The 20,278-nt window shown below is 32.9% G+C and overlaps 1 protein-coding gene across 1 annotated transcript; it reads left to right on the top strand.

The window, feature by feature from the left end:
• Positions 1–12,022: 12,022 nt before the first annotated feature.
• On the top strand, positions 12,023–16,743 carry LOC134681365 (zinc finger protein 862-like). Its single transcript, XM_063540964.1, has 3 exons — positions 12,023–12,350; positions 13,161–15,503; positions 15,933–16,743. Exons 1-3 carry the CDS (start codon positions 12,233–12,235, stop codon positions 16,190–16,192), a joined length of 2,721 nt encoding a protein of 906 aa, XP_063397034.1. The 5' UTR covers positions 12,023–12,232; the 3' UTR covers positions 16,193–16,743.
• The last annotated feature ends 3,535 nt before the right edge of the window (positions 16,744–20,278 follow it).

The following is a 20,278-nucleotide window of genomic DNA, read 5'->3' as shown; positions in this document are numbered from 1 at the left end:
AGTATAATATCTACATCGTCGTGATCAAAATGTTTATCATTGACACAACGCGACGATTGTTCTGTCCAATATAATTGTTCGAGAAAAGAGTCTTACCTGAAGAATAATCAGTAACAGATTGTGTTATCTTTATATCATCAATGTCTTTTAAACCTGTTGCCATCCTTTCATTTTGCTTGGCAATTGTTTCACATTGCTTAACCATCTGTTCATCCTGCTTCGCCAGTGTTTCATATTGCTTTGTCATCTGTTCATCCTGCTTTGTCACCTGTTCATCCAGCTTTGTCATATGTGCACCTTGTTCAGCCAACTGTCCATCCTGTTCTTTCAGCCGTACATCAATGTCATTAAACTTGATGTCATATTTACATTCTATTCTTGATAACTTCAGTGTAAAATTATCCAAGAGTTTCTCATTTTTCGTAACCTTTTTTTGAATTGTTTCAATTTCTTTCCTACATTTTTCAATCTTTTCTATACAAACCTCTTTTGTTCTTTGGATATCAGAAATTTCAGTTGCAAGTTTTTGTGCATTTACTTCCCCTTGCTGAAGAGAATCGTTAAGCTGTTGATTCTTAATATCCTGCTCTACTTGTATATTCGTTTGGATGTTAATTGCTGATTGGAGATTATTTAACATGCTAGTGTGCTCCACTTGTGACATCTGAAGGTTGTGAAGCGAGTTTAAAATATCTAATAGTGATTTGTCCAAGACAATGTGTTGTGCAGATTGTGCTTCACTCAAAAGTGATGGTCGGCCAAGACGTCCAATGGCCTATAAATAAGAAAACTAAATTATTATAACATAGTAAAAGTACGTTAACAAGTCAACAAACAATTCGCAAGTTCTTGATGTTTAAATCATAACCTGAATTGTAGTTCTAGTAAATTATAAAAAAAAACCGGATACTGTTGATTCTTCATATTTTTGTAGAATTTGTCATGTTTGTGGATAGATATGACGAAAGTTTAATGAGGTCACTTACGATTCCTAAAGGTTTTTACGCAGAGTTTATGTATTATTTATTGAGTAAAGCTTTCTAAAATTGCAATAATTAATCTCGAAGTTTTGTTTATTGTTCAACATTAGCAATAATAAATGTCTGCCATATATTGGCATTTTTTTGGGGGTAATTACGCCAGACGCGTGTTTCGTCTTCAAAAGACTCATCAGTGACGCTCGAATTCCAAAAAGTTAAAAAGGCCAAATAAAGTACGAAGTGGAGTGCACTGAGGACAAAAATTCCTAAAAAAGCTAAGGTTATCTATTCCTGAAGTAGAAAAGCCCTAGTTTTTCAAAAATTCTAAAGTTTGTAAACAGTTAATTTATAAATTTGACCATATCAATGATAATTCATGTCAGCACAGAAATACTGACTACTGGGCTGATGATACCCTCGGGGAATTAAAACGCAAATTGATTCTAAATCAAAAACATCTTGTACACTGTATACAATTCTACAATTATTAGTCATTAATTATTGCATTTGTATGTAATGGACAAGTCTCATTAACAGATGGACAGCCAGCCAAGAACGGTTGATTCGTATACCTTTTTCCCTCAAATAAACTTTGTTTGCTATCCATGTAGCTATTAGTTAGTTATCAAAACTTTGATACCTACACATTCTAGGTCTCCCCAGCCCATACTGAATTCTGTCGGAGTTAATTTTCCATCGTCGTGATGAGCTAACATGTTCCTGTACCACTTAACTCTGGCTAGGTCTGCACCTATACTGGTATCACCTGGGTGTGGTAAGTTATCCCAACCTGTTATAGGGGCAATCTCACGTGGTTTCATGTTTCGTAAAAGGCAAACTATTAATGTTGTATCAAAGTCGTCTGATTTGACACTACTTGCTGTAACAGATAATTATATAATAAATTATGTTTAGTGTAAATATAAAGTAACTGTGGTAATTTAATTTTTTTCTATTCACTTCTCAGAATTAAACAGTGATATAAGCTATGTTTACTATATTAGTTTATCAAAACAAAAATCATTATAGGTCAGGCCATTATTTGTGTAATTCCACCTTTGACTGATGTACTTATGTTTGTCTGTCTTACATCCAGTGGCAAATATTTCATGTATTACCGTGAGTCCTTACATTACTGTCAATGTACGTGTACTCTGTTTGTCTCTGTATCAGAACTTTACCAAATAAAATGGTATTTTTGACGACTATAGGCTACCCCAACATATTTTTTATTCTTTTTGGTGGGTTATCACCAAAGATAATCAACGAAATGTCAACTTACCAGAACTTGGGTATAATGTTTGAATTTGAGGTGTTGTTATGAACCGAAGTCCTTTCAAAGTTACAGAGTTACTTGCAAGTTCATTGACAAGTCCTGCTGGTGGATGGATCGAATCGAAATAAGATCTGACAGCCTTTGTAGCAACCTTCAAATTCAGGTAGTAAAATCTTAGGAAGAATGACTCTTCTTCTGATAGACTCATGTCGATTCCTCAAGTAGTTGTATTGCCTTAACTTTGTATCTTTGTTCTCTTTATATTAACATAACTGGCTACATAGCTGTCCTCTGACAGCACTTTAGCCACACCGATGTCAAATATCAAGTTACATTCTGTCTACCGCCTATAAATCTGCAATGAAAACGACTACAATTAAAATTTTAGGTATTATATATTTTATTTCATTTCATATAAGGAGCATTCAAAATTTGAATTATCCATGAAAAGCCTACACATGTTTTTGTTATATCTTTTTCAAGATAAAGCGCGATGCTGTACTTACAATATAACATTTCACAAAGTGAAAAATGAAATAACACAATCCGACAAAATATCAGAACAGAAAGTCCGTAATCAATGGTAAAATAAAAATTAAACATATACCAAACAAATGGAAAACAACTGTCATATTCCTGATTCTACCATGTCTACAGAATGCATTATTAAACTCATATTAAGAGTGATTACGCCAATTATATCATACAAAATCAATTATAAAATTACGAATATCGGACCTGGTAAGGCTAACACTGTAAACATGATACTGACATACTGTAACGGATTGTGATAAGGCAACAAACACCTAATTAGGAATCTAAGAACTTGGCAATGCTGTTTATTTGTAGACATTTTTTCTTTTACTTTTTAAATTTCTCTCTCTGTTTCCTATTACTTTTAAAAAACACTGGATGCTGAGGTAAAAATCAGAAAAAAGGAATTGGTGGACAATTTCTATCATGTTGACCTATGTTTAGACATTATTTTGATAAATACCTATTAAAATAAGGTCTACACAAAAGTCATCATTAACGTAATTGTATATTTTGATAAAATATTATTTGAAGAAGGTCTACACATAGGTCATCATTAAGGAAATTGTATATTTACAGTTTCCCTATCTTATATTTTTACTGCAAGACCCTCTAAAATCGGTAAAAACATTGCAAGCTTTTTAGTCTATTTTTAGTGATTACTTTTGGCGTGGTTCTGTATTTATACATCCCGACATCGTGATAGTGTGCTTAGGTCATATGTGTATGCTTGTTTTTCATTTTTGACTAATGTAACCTAATTTTTGCCATGTTAACCTAGTGTGTATGTTTGCTTTTTACTTTTCATTTTGAATTTACCTGTGAGGTCTGTATTTTCGTTATTATTACAGGGTTATAACTCGACCTCGACTTAGAGGTCAATAGGATATAAAGAATAAAATGTCCTTTTTGTAGAATGCATTTTACAAAACGGTTTTGCTATATAATGTTGCCATTAATCTTTGCTAGTTCTACAAAAATACACATTATATATTACTTAAATGTTTTAAAAGCAAAACCTCTTTTTAGTTCCAACTTTAGAAATCCCACCCACCCTGATTTTGGGACATACTCCATGTAAATACAATTCAAAAATTCAAAATGTACTGAAATACGAGATGTATAAAGGTAATTTAAATCCTCAACAGTTTACCTGTTACCAAAGAGCAAACTAATGTTGCAGAATGTGATTTGACTGTCAAATACATGTGAGAGGTTTTTTTTTTTAATAAGTTACCTATCAAATTAAGTTCAATCCACTATTTTCTACATAAGAATATGCATGTACCATATCAGGAATATGACAATTATTATCAACTCGTTTATTGTATAGAGCGTTAGATTTTGACATTTGATTACAGACTCTCCGTTTTCAATTTTCCGCATAGCAGAGGAGGGTTTATATATATGGGTCAACATCTTTAATTGTTTTTACATAGGCGGTAATGGTAACGTTTTTTTTCGGTAGCTCAGTCCATATCACAAACTTGGATATGTATGATAGCTCGTTTTGAAGCTGCGACATTTTCACATATGTGGTTAAATTTTCGGGGTACGAAGTGAGATTACTTGTTCCGTAAATTAGCAAACCCCGAACATCCTTTTATGATGCGGTTCCTTGTGGTAAAATATCCCCTTTTTAACACAATAAGTTCTTTGAAAATTTAATAATTTGAACACATTCAATAGCTCCATAGTTTTTACACATTTATTCTATGTTCCTCTACTTTCCTAATCACTACAAATAATTAAGTTCAGTCATTTGTTAAAAATAGAAACATGTCCAATATTCCTACAAAGAGTTTTTTTCTTTACACGTGACTTTTGAGTTCCTCATTTCGAGGCGCATTAGGGATGTTGTCCCATATGACAGTCTGCTTTAGGCGTACATAATACAGAATAAAAGGCATAAAATAAAGAATAGACGAAATTAGGCTTAAATTCATTCAATTACTTAAACAACCTTCGAAACTAATAAATATGGTATGGTAAGTTAAAAATAAAATGTCGTCACTAGATAGAAATTCAAGAAACTTAACTACATGTACATTCATTGTTGTTCATTAAAGCCGATTGCATTTAGTGTGTAAAGGTAGTATATTTGGTAAGCTTGCTTGTTTGGTGAACCGGGAATCAATATTAAATAAATATATACTACCTTCCGTAGTAACCTAATATAAAAAAGAAGATGAGGTATGATTGCCAATGAGACAACTATCCACAAAAGACCAAAATGACACAAACATTAACAATTATAGGTCACAGTACGGCCTTCAACAATGAGCAAAGCCCATACCGCATATAGTCAGCTATAAAAGGCCCCGATAAGACAATGCAAAATAGTTCAAGCGAGAAAACTAACAGCCTTATTTATGTAAACAAATGAACGAAACACAAATATGTAACACATAAACAAACGACAACCACTGAATTACAAGCTCCTGACTTGGGACAGGCACATACATAAATAAGGTGGCGGGGTTAAACATGTTAGCGCGATCCCAACCCTCCACTAACCTGGGACAGTGGTATAACAGTACAACATAAGAACGAACTATAAAAATCAGTTGAAAAAGGCTTAACTCATCAGATAGACAAAAAATAAAAGTGGACGTGGCCGGGTACTTACACATCCCGACACAAAAAGACACAATGAACAGATCTGAGAGTACTCGCAGTTATCTGACAGCTAGTTCAAAGCCATTAACAACTAATTAAAAAATCAAGCTTCTAAGACTAAGTCTTCTAGTTCTACAGACAGATAGACTGGTTATCTGTCGGACTAGTCTACTCTTAAAAGGAGGGTAGTTTAACTAAAACTAAAAATGACTTCAATGGGCTGTCTTTTTATATGCAAGACATTTTACACACGTTTATTTTATGATGCCTGGTGCTCAAATAAAAGCGTAATTTACCTTTAAAAAGAAAGAACTCGTTCTTTCAAAACACAATATTTTGCCTTTCCTCTTTTTCTTTGGTATGCCTCTTAAATGTTTTTACCTGTTTATGCTCAATGCAGTTGCTTCGGTTATTCCTACTTTCGATTTTTGAATATGTTCTGTTAAGGTTATTACCTCCGTTATTACCGTTTGGTATACACTATATTAGTGAGGGTCCTGATTGGGGTTCTCTATTTCTTTATTTTTTTTCAGGTTATTTTTTTTTCTATTTTATTCTTCTATGTTTGCTTTTCTCATTTTATTTGTCTCTATTCTTTATTTTAATAATTTTTTCAGCAGTATAGACCCTTTATTTAGTATTCTATAAACCCTATCCAGACCCTCAATAACAAATTTAAATTATCAGCTTATACGTAATGATGCACTCTATTGAGCGTTTAAATAGTTTTATTGTAAGGACAATACAAATCAATTTAAAAATATTAAATCAATTCATTGCGTTTTAGAATCCAAATATTTGGTTGTCACTAAGACTTGTATACAAAAGACATACGAATATACAAAGTGCAAGGCTCGGCAATTTTTAACAAAGACACAATCAATTACACAATTACAACAGTATGACTATATTGAGTGTTATATTTTTCAATTGAATATCGAAGGAATTGATATTCTTCATTCTTTTGCACGGTTGTAACAATACAATATTCTTATTTGAAAATAATAAATATAGAGCGATACAACCTAATTCAAAGCGTACTAAATAGAAAATGTTTCACATGCGGATCCAGGGGGGGAATGGGGGGGGGGGGGGGGGGGGGGGTGGTCGGGTCCTCTTTTGCTGAAAAAAAATTGTTTGTATTTATAGAAAACAAAAGCAAGGAACAATCAAAGGCTATATCTTGTACTGAAGATGAAGATACTTTCTTTAATAAAACTAGAGGCTCCTGTGTCGCTCACCTTGGTCTATGTGAATATAAAACTAAAGAAGCAGATGGATTCATGACAAAAAATTGTGTTTTGGTAATGGTGATGTGTTTGTAAATCTTAATTTAATAAACAGTCTTGTTGCTTACAATTATTTCTATCTATAATGAACTTGTCCCAGTAGTTTCAGTGGAAAATGTTAATAAAAATTTACAAATTTTATGAAAAATGTTAAAAGTTGACTATAAAGGACAATAACTCCTTAGGGGGTCAATTGACCATTTCGGTCATGCTGACTTATTTGTAAATCTTACTTTGCTGAACATTATTGCTGTTTACAGTTTATCTTTATCTATAATGATATTCAAGATAATAACCAAATACAGCAAAATGTCCTTAAAATTACCAATTCAGGGGCAACGACCCAACAACGGGTTGTCAGATTCATCAGAAAATTACAGGGCAGATATATCTTGATTTCAAAAACAATTTTACCTAATGTCAGATTTACTCTAAATGCTTTGGTTTTTGAGTTATAAGCCAAAAACTGCATTTTAGCCCTATGTTCTATTTTTAGCTGTGGCGGCCATCTTGATTGGATGGCCGGGTCACCGATCACATTTTTGAACTAGATATCCCAAAGATGATTGTTGCCAAGTTTGGATTAATTTGGCCCATTAGTTTCAGAGAAGAAGATTTTTGTAAAAGATAACTAAGATTTACGAAAAATGTTTAAAAATTTACTATAAAGGGCAATAACTCCTAAAGGGGTCACCTGACCATTTCGGTCATGTTGATTTATTTGTAAATCCTACTTTGCTATTGCTGTTTACAGTCTATCTCTATCTATAATAATATTCAAGATAATAACCAAAAACAGCAAAATTTCCTTAAAATTACCAATTCAGGGGCAGCAACCCAACAAAGGGTTGTCCAATTCGCCTGAAAATTTCAGGGCAGATAGATCCTGACCTGATAAACAATTATACCTCATACAGATTAGCTCTAAATGATTTGGTTTTTGCAAAAAACTGCATTTACCCCTATGTTCTATTTTTAGCCGTGGCGGCCATCTTGGTTGGTTGACCGGGTCACGCCACACATTTTTTAAACTAGATACTCCAAAGATGATTGTGGACAAGTTTGGTTTAATGTGGCCCAGTAGTTTCAGAGGAGAAAATTTTTGTAAAAGCTAACGACGACGGACGACGACGACGACTACGGACGCCGGACGCAAAGTGATTGGAAAAGCTCACTTGGCCCTATGGGCCAGGTGAGCTAAAAAAAATCAACATCACCACCTCCAAATTGGTATCTGTATAAAGTCTTATCGAATGCAGTTTGTTCCCTTTAAAGGTGCCTTTTCTACCTTTATAATAGTCCATCATGGACCTAAGACAATGAAGCGAAGATACAAACAAAATAATATCTTCCTGTAGAAAAATACTCAACAATGGGCTTCTCAAGAGTAGCATGACGAAATTACAGGCACTTTATATTAATGTAAGTTATAGACCTTTTTAAAATAAAATGTGTCAATCATTTACCCTATTTTTAATAGTCATTTACACAGTCTGTAAAATATTGAAACAACACGTTATTAATTTCTTGCGCTCAAAGCCAAACATTTGAAATCCGAAGATGTGTAAGTACCGAAACCATTGAAGAGCTATATGTCAAAAAAATCTGTAAATGTAGCAAGACATAATCATATTCAATCTCTCAGTAGAGATTTAAAAAGAAATATTCCACCATTAATCTTTCAAGGTCAGGAGCTGTAGCAAGATGCAATCAAACTCAATGTCTCTCACTGTGAGGTATAGACGTTTTTCTTGAAAAATATTTTGGTCAGTAATCCATAATGGAGCCCTCGCTTTACGTAACTGTAGCGCAGCGTAATGAAAGCAATATCCTTTATTGTTGACTATAGACGTATATATAAATCCCAAAAGTCAACAATGCCCCCCTGTCGCTCTGAGTGACTGTAGTAGGACGCAGTTAAAGGCAATATAGCATACTGTAAGGACTACACGTCTTTTTTTTAAATGAACTTTCACAATGATAACCTTATATCTTGTCGTACTAATACTTTCGCAATTTACACTTTCAACATTTTATTTTTTACTATAACAACCAATTACTGTTAAAAATATAAAGAAAACACTGGATATTTGAGGGATTAATATAACTCAAAAAGACTCGTTAATTTTTTCTCCAAATGTCAGGGGGGATGTTACTTTTTGTGTTGACCATTTTAAACTTCTCAGATATTTTTCGATTAGGTAAAACTGCAATTTTTATGTTTAATTTTTATACAAGGCGACCATGTCGGTTGATTAAGAAAGACAAAATATACACAAGGGACTTTCTAACTCATAAAATAAAGCTTTACGCAAACACAAACAATAGCTCTAACGTATAGATGATAAACTGACAACTCTATTGCAAAAGTAGAGAAAATGATAAGAATACAAATAAAAGTATAAAAACATAACATAGAAAAAAAGACGGAGCAAAACAAACCACATCACAAATTAGACCAGGGTTTATCTCAGGTATTACAGAACGGTCCGTCGATCCTGCTCAACATGTGGCAGGCGTCGTGCTAACAATACTTATGTAAAAACAAATCCTGCAATACGTCTGTATACGATTTGTCATATTCAGCATGTTCCGGGGAAGAGAACGACATTGATCAACCTGGTGAAAAATCAAAAACCGTCTTATGGATGAAGCAGACAAAATTTGGTTAACATCTATGTTAGGATTTTTAAAATAAAGATTTACGGGCAACGGACGCAAAGTGATGGAAGAAGATACTTTTCTTTCCAGCAAGATGAACTTAAAATGATAAAAAGAAGGTTCGGATTTGATTTATTTCATGTTATACAAAAATTGAATCATCCGTATAGATTATAATAGAATAGATTACTTTGTGGTGTATAATTTCATACAATGATTACAATGATTGTTGTTATAACAATGAAATAATAATAAACAACACAATAACACACTGAATAATTATTACATGCACAAGTAAGAAAGAGTTCATATTGGAGACAATCAATAAATATGTAAGGATTATTTCCCTTTAATCAGTATCTAATAATCTTTGATATTGTGTTCAGAGCTGAATAAAAAGAAGCCCCACCTGATTGAATATAAGGGTAGTGTTCTCCCATTTACACGCAGCAACCAATTATATAGATATTTATGATTAATATTCAAATGGCAAGAATTGGATAAGCACATACAAATTTGACTGGAGTTTATTGACACATATATTAGGAATTGACATATATATATAGATGAAATATGCATACACATAGATAGAGTAATATGTATTTTATTAAAACATATATGAAATGAGTGAAGAATTGTTTTTGAAGTTAAAATAAATATGAAATACATAGTTATGATCCAGAGGAGGTGTTTCGTTTTGCACACGGCACGCATATTCAAACTATATTATCGATCGCCGGAAGTCGGTTTGTCAGTTGAAAAATGGCCGTCGAAGTATCAACAACTACAAGCGCTTGGATAGATTCATCTGGAATTTGGCTTTTTTGCATTGAGAAGAATATTTTTAGTGTAGCAATGAGAGATTGTCCAAGTATTAAAGTTAATGTACGTGTAGGACACGTAGCTCCATCAGACAAAACCCAAGTGAGACGTTGCATTCTGTTTGCAGACGACGGATTACTGGAGTCAACACTCAGCAACAAAACGTCACCAGCCTTGCTAGTTGTCAAAAATTCTTGTGATTTTAAGGTATTTTAGTTTTCCTTACCAAGTTTTAAAAATATCAAGGAAGTGAATTATTAGGAAACAATTTATTTTCTTTGAAACCCGATTTATCCTTCTATCAAAAGTACCTCAACTGCTCAAGGCTCAATGTAAAAAAAAGTACAAAATCGTAGGGACTGGCCATGAACTGAAGGCCATACACAAAGCCAGTTAATAGTCTACGTGTAATTAACAATAACTAACTAATTCACCTTGTTGGTGTTGGATAGTAAGTGCAAACATTTTATTTTTAAACATTTTTTTTGTTAAATGTGCTTGGAAGATTAAGTCAACTCTGTGTATCATATGGCTACCTGTATGAGGGGGGATAGGAGGGGTGCTGATCCCAAAATCCCTGGCTTAAAATTACGAAATCCAGAGGTCCTGAAATTGGAATAAAGAATTCCCAGATCCCGATATCCCGAGCTTATAAACACCTGATCCCAGAGTCCGGTTAAAGGCCCTATCCCCCCTCATGTATATCTAGTCAAGTCCGCTTTAGTAGATCCAGAACTTTCCATAAGGGGATCCCACTGACTTTTGAAGAATTTTTGTCCTATCATGTCAGTGATATTGCTTGACTAACTAAATTACTGGAGAGTAAAATTTATGGTTTATTATAAATTTCCCAATTTGATAAAAATGACGCACATTTTCCTAATAAAAAAGGGCCAAGGTAGTTTTGAAAAAAAACCAATTATATCACTGCATGTGAAGACTTAATGTAATAAAACTTTTTGAACTTGGAATTATTTTTAATTATGGAATTTGCTTGATTTCTTGTTATTCATTTTTTTTTTATAAATTCCATGTTTATTCTATACTGAAATGTTCTGTGCTGCGCACAACACTTTCTATTATAAAGAAAATATTATATTTTCAATAGAATGTACTGTGCCGCACACAACACTATCCAACCAAAATACATTGTATGGAAAATGTTATGAACTGCTCAAATGATCATAATACCAAATAAACATGGAATTTATTAAGATTTTATATTTAAACACAAGAAATTAGGCAAATTCCATAATTAAAAATAATTCCAAGTTCAAATAATAGCCTGTTAAATGTACAATAAAAAAATCACTACCTACCTACACTTTTTTCTTTGATGTATTAAATCCTGATATGATAGTAAATAGGAAACACATATATTATATAACTTGGCCCAATCAAATTTTTCCCCGCAAAAGGGTGTGTGCATCTATCTGCCTATGGTCCCTATGATAAATATTGCACCGTCAATTTAAAAAAAAAGCAGATAATGAAATATATTATGTATGTAAAAAAAAATCACCTGGAGTCTGGGAGTCTCCCATTTTTGGTACTTTGGTACTCACAATTTTTTTAAGAATACTCCACATTGTGACATGTCAATGATGAATGATTGGAGCCAAAGATATACATGTACATGTAGTAATCAGCCTTATCATGTATTGCATAAAAGAGGGACGAAAGATACCAAATTAAAGGGACTGTCAAACTCTTAAATCTAAAACAAACTGAAAACGCCATGGCTAAAAATGAAAAAGACAAACAGAAAAAACAATAGTACATATGACACAACATAGAAAGCTTTATTTACAGTGATGTCGTTAAAAGCCGGCAGCCGGCGATTTTCGCCGGTTATTGTCCTTTCCTTGCCGGCTATTTTTGAATGCGTAAAAAAAATAAATTGATAATAACAATATTATATTATTGAAAAAATAATTCTTTTATTCTAATTATCAGCTTTAACTATAAACAGAAGCTGCAAATTTAGGAAAATCCCCTTCCGTATATAAAACTGTAACCGAGTTGCTATTTATAAAATCGTATGCGCGCGCATGTCTCAATTTGGTAAACATTGTCGTGCAATCATGGACATACGAAGTTTTTTTAGGAAACGGCAAGCCGGAGAGGATAGTGATCCTACAGAAGAAAGTTCTGCAAAGATGCAAAAGGGTGAGTTTAGGGGTAGTCCAATCTTTAGGTACAAACTCTCATTGAAGCTTTCAACCAAAACTGACATTATTTTTCATTTCTATAAAAAAAGGGGGACCGGCGGTTGTAGTCCGAGATTATTTTTCTCGGACTACGGCGGTTGTAAAAACAAAACCAACAGTTTGTACAGTAGCTATTATTATTAATAAAATAAATGTTATTTCAGTCAGAATAAATGACAAAAAGAGAATTGTGTATCTTGTGTTCTGATAGCATTAACTTGCGGAGGTACCGTTTGATTTTTATATAATAGGGGGCCCGGGGATTTATGTCCTGCCGTTTTTAACCCCAATATTGTTTTAAATACCCCACACCCTAAACGTCAATTGGTAGCTCCCTTAATCTTGACATAATTTATTACAAATTTCAGTTTGCAAAGACAGATTGTATGATTTGAGTCAATGACCCACGACAGTTTCCTGACTTATTATTTAAATGGCACCGGCTTTAATGGCTTAATAAATAGTTTCTGGTGTCTTTTTTTTTGCTGTTATTTCTTTAATCTAGGGTTAACTACTTTACCAATTAAAAGTGCCTTTATATTTCAGCTAAATAATTTGGATATAAATTATCAGTCGACTCATGATATCATAACATGGTTGGAATTTGCTTCTTTGATTTTTCACAGCAAGATTTACTATAAATTGAATGACAATGTACAGTACGTATAACCATTTAAACTCCTTCAATAATGAAAATTTACAAGGTCTTGTTTTGAATGTTATAAAAGATATTCAGGCTTAAATTGTGATAATTCAACTTCTCTTGTAGGTCCACCAACTGATGTAACAGAAGAATTTGACATAAATGAAAATGTTGTAAATGTGACAAACAGTACCACTAGACAGAGTACATGCAGTTCATTGTCAGCTCCTGATAATGTTTCAAGTTTAAATTTGTCTTCAAATGCTTTATCGCCAGAGGCTCACAAATTACTGATAGAACAACAATTTCCAAACATAGATATTAGTAAAATTCACAATTATTCATTGTGCAACTCCCGTGGATGTTCTTCTTTTAGCACTGAGGAAAAAAGAAGACAATCAACACTTAAAGAAAAATTTGATCATTCCTGGCTAAATAGCAATAAACTATCATATTGTCAAACAACTAGGCTTTGGAATTTCACTTTTATTGAAGGTGATGGTTTATACTGTATTCTGTGTAAAAAACATGATATGAAAAATCCTAGAAATAAATCCAGTGTGTTTTCACAAGAAGCAAGTAAACGTTTTAGAAAGGGAACTTTATATGATCATATAAAATGTCAAAAACACCAGGACGCCAAATCATCTGAAGTTCTCAATAGAGTATCTGTCTTTCAAAAGGAAATTGAACATAAAGAATCTGTCAATCAGGAAATCCTTTACCAAGTTTTTTATTCCTTCTTCTTTCTTGCAAAGGAATCAATAGCAAATTGCAAAATTGTTCAATTTTTAAAATTTATTGAGCATATTGGATTGAATGATCTGAAATATTTTACCCATAGATCTGTACAATCTCGTCGAGACATATTATTGAAATTATCTGACACAGTACAAAATAATTTACTAGAAAAACTACATAGTGCAACCAGCTACGGTTTACTTATTGATGATATGTCTGATGTTGCAACAATCGAACAAATGATTTGTTATGTACAATACGTGGATCCTGATTCCAATGAAGTTAACACTGATTTTTTATTTATTTGTAATTTATTGGAAAATTCTGATTCTGCCAATTCACAAACACTATTTGATGTGCTTTGCATGAAATTGAACGAATTACAAATGGATGTTAAAAAGATTTCTGGTTTGTGTACTGATGGGGCTTCTGTAATGGTGGGTAAAAAGGATGGTCTGGCCTCAAAATTGAAGAAAGAGAACTCCTCTCTAATTGCAGTTCATTGCATATGCCACAGACTAGCTTTAGCTTGTACTGATACCAATGTTAAACTTAAATCAATAGGCAATGTGGAACAAATAATGTTACAATTATGGAAGTTGTTCCACTATTCACCAAAAAAAATGGCACTTTTTTTGAAACATTTGCAGAATTATCGTAACCTTATAATTAACACTTCTATTGAGGAAAAATGCTGTAAAATTTTGAAAAAAGCCTGTAAAACCCGTTGGCTAAGCTTTGATGCTTCAATTCAAGCTGTCTGGGAGGAATTAGTTCCTGTTGTGCAAACTCTGAGTGCAATTTCCGAATCAGATGCCACCGCTTACGGATTACTTAAAAGAATGAATTGCACAATTTTTGTAGGAATTGTCTACATTTTGAAAGAAATTTTACCGGTTTTAGCTAGAGTGAGTAAAATTTTCCAACGAGGCTATTTCAACTTCAGTTCCATTCAACCTACCTTAGAGTGTGCCCAAGGAGAACTCCAACATATTTCTGACAATCTTACACCAATCAAAAATCTTGAAAAAGACATTCAGTCTGATGGAAGACTTGGTCTTTTGGCCCTTGAATTAAAGGATGGTACCAAAACCAACTTACAACACACACTAGAAAACTATGTGCAGTCTTTGATTGACAATATTTCTAAACGTTTTCCAGATGTTGCAATATTAAGTGCCTTAGGGATTTTTAATCCTGTCATAATTCCAGATAAAAAGAGTACTGAGTTCATGAATTATGGAGCTTCATCTATAGAAACAATTTTCGCTCATTTTTATTCAAATGATGAGGATATAACTATAGATGAATGTTTAGCGGAATGGAATTTGTTGAAATACCACTTAATTAAAATGAAACCAGACATTCCTTCGCAATGTGAACTCGATTCACAGTTGCGTACATCCACTGAGTGGTGTCTTAGGCAAATTGTCTTGAAAAGACATGAGTATAAACATGTGTGTCCACATTTAGCAAATATTGCAGAAATTGTTTTAACAGTGCCAGTTAGCAACGCATGGCCTGAGAGAGGCTGTTCAAAGGTAAAGATAATAAAAACTGATCTTAGAAATCGCCTTAAAAATGATGTCCTAAATGGTTTGATGATGATATCCATAAATGGTCCACAAACTTGTTCACATGAATGTGACAAAGTGGTGAATGATTCTGTTAAGTTATGGCTTGGAGAAAAGAACAGAAGAAAATTACCATCAAAAAACAAAGGACAAGGTATGTCATTTGTAATTGACTGTGTGTATTTTTGTTAACCAGCATTTAAATGGTTAAGTTCAATCAATTTCAGGACCAAAAAAACAAAAAGACACACTTTATTTTGCAAAAAAGTTAAATTTGATTCTTTTTGAAATATCATATTAGTAATACACAATGTATCATGAACCCTACTATTGGATCTCCTGTATCTATGTTTTGTACATCCTGAAATATAAATATTATAATTAAGAAGATGTGGTAAGTGCCATGAGACAAACTCGCCCCCCCCCCCCCCCAAAGTTTTGACATTAAATTTGATAGAAAAGTATTCTACAGTAATTCAATTACTAATTATTATATATTATAATATCAGGCATACTAAATCTTAAATTATCAAAATACAATTCTGTTTATTTGTTTTTAATATCAACTTTATCTTTCTTTCAGTTGAAATGGAAATGAATAAACCCTCAGCACATGCTACACCTATTGACAATGTTCAAATACAACTACCAACAGTTCATAATGAGAAGCCTGACAACAATTCTGAATTGGAACCTAATCCAAATGCATATGATGACCCTGAACTTAATGAAAGAGAAATTGAAAAAACATTGTTACAACTCAAAATTGTCAGATCTTTGATTGAAGCCAAAACCTGCAGGGAGGCAGAGAGTGACAGTGATTCAGATACAGAGTTTTTGTAATAAAAATTCAAATGACATTTGAAACATTTTATAATCAATTAATTAACAAGTATTAAAACATAAATGATGTTCTCAATGTCAGAATTATAATTTTCACTTAAAACTAAATAATTCAAGTGATAAATCAAACAAATCTTTGGATTCTCTCAGATCAACCATATTCACAAGCAGTCAACTTGCAGGAAAATGCACAGAAATGTTTATTTAATCACGTAAGTTGCAAACATAACAGCAGTTCTAGGTCTGGATCAAATGCGAATTTCAATATGATAAAATTTACATAAAATTAAACCACAAGCCTTCTAATTTTTATGAATCATTTACATCATCTTCATTAAAAAGTGATGTTTTCAGGGATCTGAATAAGGGTCTAGGAGACCCCCAGAATGCAGGATTTTGCACCATTTTCCAAAAATTTTCTGGGGCCCTTGAGCGGGCCCCAGACCCCCGGCCGTAAGCGCGACGAGCAAGCTCGTCGCCGCGAACGGCTGCGCCGTCCGCATTGTATAGCCGCCTATTTTAGAAATTCAGCCTGCTTCATCAAATCTTACTGACACGATTTGTTGATCCATGTGTTTATGTTTACACAAAAATCACTCACCTGTTACAAGTTGTAGCGTTGTCATTGGCTTATCAAAATATCGATCTTCTGTCAAATCTGATTCGTTCAATGGCGGACGTAGGCGGTTATTATTATCACGTGACTTGTTGTTTTTTTGCACACGGCACCATCATGAAACACCTCCTCTGGTTATGATCATTCATTGATAGAATTTCGCATTTTTGGTCTGTCTTAATACCAGTTTATTCCAATCTCGATTTCTAAATGTTTGTGCCGAATGCTACTTTGAAATTCATAAATCAAATGTGTAGCACAAAACACATATTAGTTCCAAATACACGAATCAAAACATTTTCAAAATACTATTCAAACAAATGTAATGAAAAATAAAAGTCTCAAACGATTGTATATATAGAAAAGATTATTCATTTTAATCTGCACTTCGACCCAAAAACAGGAAAGTGATATATTTTCCCTTGAATAACCTCTTTTTACCATAGTAATGAATCTTGTATTTATGCAATTAAACGGGTCTGGTGGTTTATGTTATTTCTGCAAATCTAGGGAGTTTGCAGATTTATTTTACCTCTAACCCAACGGATTTTCCCGATTAGGCCACAGACAAAGAAATTGAATGTAAATTGCGCCGACATCTTGATTCCTTTCAAAAAGAGATGTTAACTACTGCTATCATATTTTGTTTGTCTTTTCAGCAACATTTACATTACTCAATGCCAAATGGATTCACTAACAAGAAAACATTTACAAGGACACTATTCTGACTTTTTTTGGATATTATCTTCATATAAATTCAAAACAGCATTCTAGATTCAAATATCGTTCCCTCTCAAACGTTTTATGTATAGCAGCCAGTTATTTAAGTCATCGACAAATTGATGAGGGAAGTCTGATGGTGTTTCATTTATGCATTTTAATACTGTATCCACCTCAATCACGTATATATCCTGTATATAGTGCTTCAATAAAAACACACAATGTAATTTCAATTCCGAATACCAAAACATCCTTAGTAGTACATGCGTTATAAAATGCAGATTTAATATCCAGTTCTGTATGGTCAACATTTTCTAAAATCCAGTGTACTAGTTTAAAATGTCCATATCTACAAACTTCATTAAGAAAATATTTCATGTCTATTTTGAACTTCCTGCGGTATCCTTTCGTTAGAAAGTAAAGTATAACATCAAGATCCTGCTTCTCCAATAATCCATTTAGAACAATCGATATACTAGGTAATTGATCTGGTAGTTTTCTAAATAGAAAATCTATAACACAGAGGTTTTCGGTCTGATCCCGTTCATAATTGTATGGATTCAAACACGCATCATTGAAAGCTGACTCAATGTCAAGTTGTTCGTTGGCATATTTTTTAAATATATATTTCACAAAATAAAATTTCCCTTTTTGGCAGGAAGAAATGAAAATTTCATTGACTATAATTGGATCATGCGCAAGTTTATTCAAAATCCATGTCATGATAGTATCAGTAACGTTCTCATCACGTACTAAACTCACAATTGTACCGGTGTCTAATGAATCGCGACCCATTTGTTCAAATAGACTCTGACAGTTATGTGATTTATCATGAATGCACGCTTGAATGAAAGCTTGATTGATGTCTAAAATATGGCAACTTTTAGTAAGTATCATAATTGTTGCAAGCGCATCATGAGAACCACAGGCTTTGTTCAGAATATTTTGTTTATCAAATCTGCAAGAGGTCTTATATTCAAGAAACCAGTTCACAATATTAAAATATTTTTTTTCAAGAGCTGCAGTCATTATTTCTTCCATATCCTCTGAACTCAAGAGAGAATCATATACTTCAATTAAAGAAATAATCAAATCAAAGAACGCAACTTTAGTATTCCACTGAACAAAATGGTTAATACTTATCAATTTCATCACAAATTCTTTTAGGTGAAAAGGTTGTATTTCAAATGTTTCAAGCACCCAGTGTATCCTATGTATCGTTTCAAATTTAATAAAGTGTTTGTACATTGGGCAACTGGTAAAATCTGGTAGCATCAATAAATCCTCTGCATTGATGTCCAATGGTATTTGTTCAAAAGTTTCAAGTACCCATTTAGCTATGTCAATCCTCTCACTTACACATGCTGTTATTAATAATTTGTCAGCATCAATAGCTACATGTGGATAACAGTTTGTATGAATCCAGATCAATAACTCCAGACATTTCCCTTGATATGCGGTTTCTATTATTTCATCCATATTAATGTCGGTCTTATTCTCTGTACTATCCCAGACACTACTTACTATTTCAAGTATTTTAGAAGAATTTCTGGCAGTACAATGTTCAGTTAATGATTTCAAAACTTTTGTTTTGTCTAAACTAGCTATTTCAATCTTTTGCAACATAATGCATTCTAACAAATCTGATTGTTCGCTTCCTAGTGCTAAATTTATAAAACAATTCTCGTTCAAAAGATTTATATCAATATTCTGAACAAACCATTCTATTATGTTGAACTTTCTGCAATGATATGCCTGTTCACATACAGCTTTTAAATCAAACTGTTCACACCCATATTTGTCAATAATGTATTTCACTATTTCCAACTTTTTAACATCATTTCTTAAATCAAAGTCATGTTTGTTCATACATGCTGAAATAAGAGCTGACTGAATGCTAACATTTTGACTTTTTTCCAATATAAGTTTGGTGATATAGAAAAGCCCTTCTGCACAAGCGATGTTTAACAGCTCTCCATTATTCGTACAAACCGGAAGTAGTGTTTCACAGACATCATCTGGGACATCAGGTTTCTGTAAAACTGAAATAACAATGGAATGAATTTCTAGATGGGCTTTGTCAATTTTTGAAAAAAGAAAGAAAAACAAGTTTGAATCAAAATCAAAAGCATCATTTTGTTCTACAGCATCATCGTCATCAGAATAATGCAAAAATATCTTCAAGCATAAAACTGCATCAAATGCCTCACATCTCGATGCAAGATACTCAACTGTATCAAACAAATGGTATTGGCAAGCGATTTTTAATATAATGTCAAGTTCCACTAATTTCTGGTCTTCAAATCTTTCAATCATCCATTTCAGAGGCTTATGAGACAGAAGTGAACATGTTTTCATTAAATCCGTCCCATAAATGAATTTAAAAAATAAATTTAAATCGAATCGAATCTCATTGTACAAGGACAGTAAATACTCCAATACAGGTACATTAAGTACTTCGTATGCCTTCCATATGCAAAACGTCAGAAAAGTACAATTAGTATAATTTGAAAAAAGAAAATGCGATTGGTAATTTATAACTTTAAGACTGATAGCTTGATCCAGAAACACAGGTATTTTGTTTTCTTTCAATACATTCAAAGTGGTTTTAACACATCTGACATCTTTATTTGAGCATATTTCATATAAAGATGTAACACATGTTCCTTTAATGTAGTCAATAGTGCGAAAGTCATTGCTCTTTTTGAATATTTGGTTTAACATTTGCAATATAAAGTCATATTTCTCAA

This window comes from Mytilus trossulus, chromosome 8 (genome assembly GCF_036588685.1).
Source record: "Mytilus trossulus isolate FHL-02 chromosome 8, PNRI_Mtr1.1.1.hap1, whole genome shotgun sequence".
NCBI classification, from domain to species: Eukaryota; Metazoa; Mollusca; class Bivalvia; order Mytilida; family Mytilidae; genus Mytilus; species Mytilus trossulus.
This window is presented reverse-complemented; position numbering and strand designations above follow the sequence as displayed.

Coding starts and splice junctions, on each gene's coding strand:
- LOC134681365 (XM_063540964.1), top strand. CDS start 12,233: ATGTCTCAATTTGGTAAACATTGTCGTGCAATCATGGACATACGAAGT. Junction 12,351..13,160: donor TTCTGCAAAGATGCAAAAGG/GTGAGTTTAGGG, acceptor CTTCTCTTGTAG/GTCCACCAACTGATGTAACA. Junction 15,504..15,932: donor ATCAAAAAACAAAGGACAAG/GTATGTCATTTG, acceptor TCTTTCTTTCAG/TTGAAATGGAAATGAATAAA.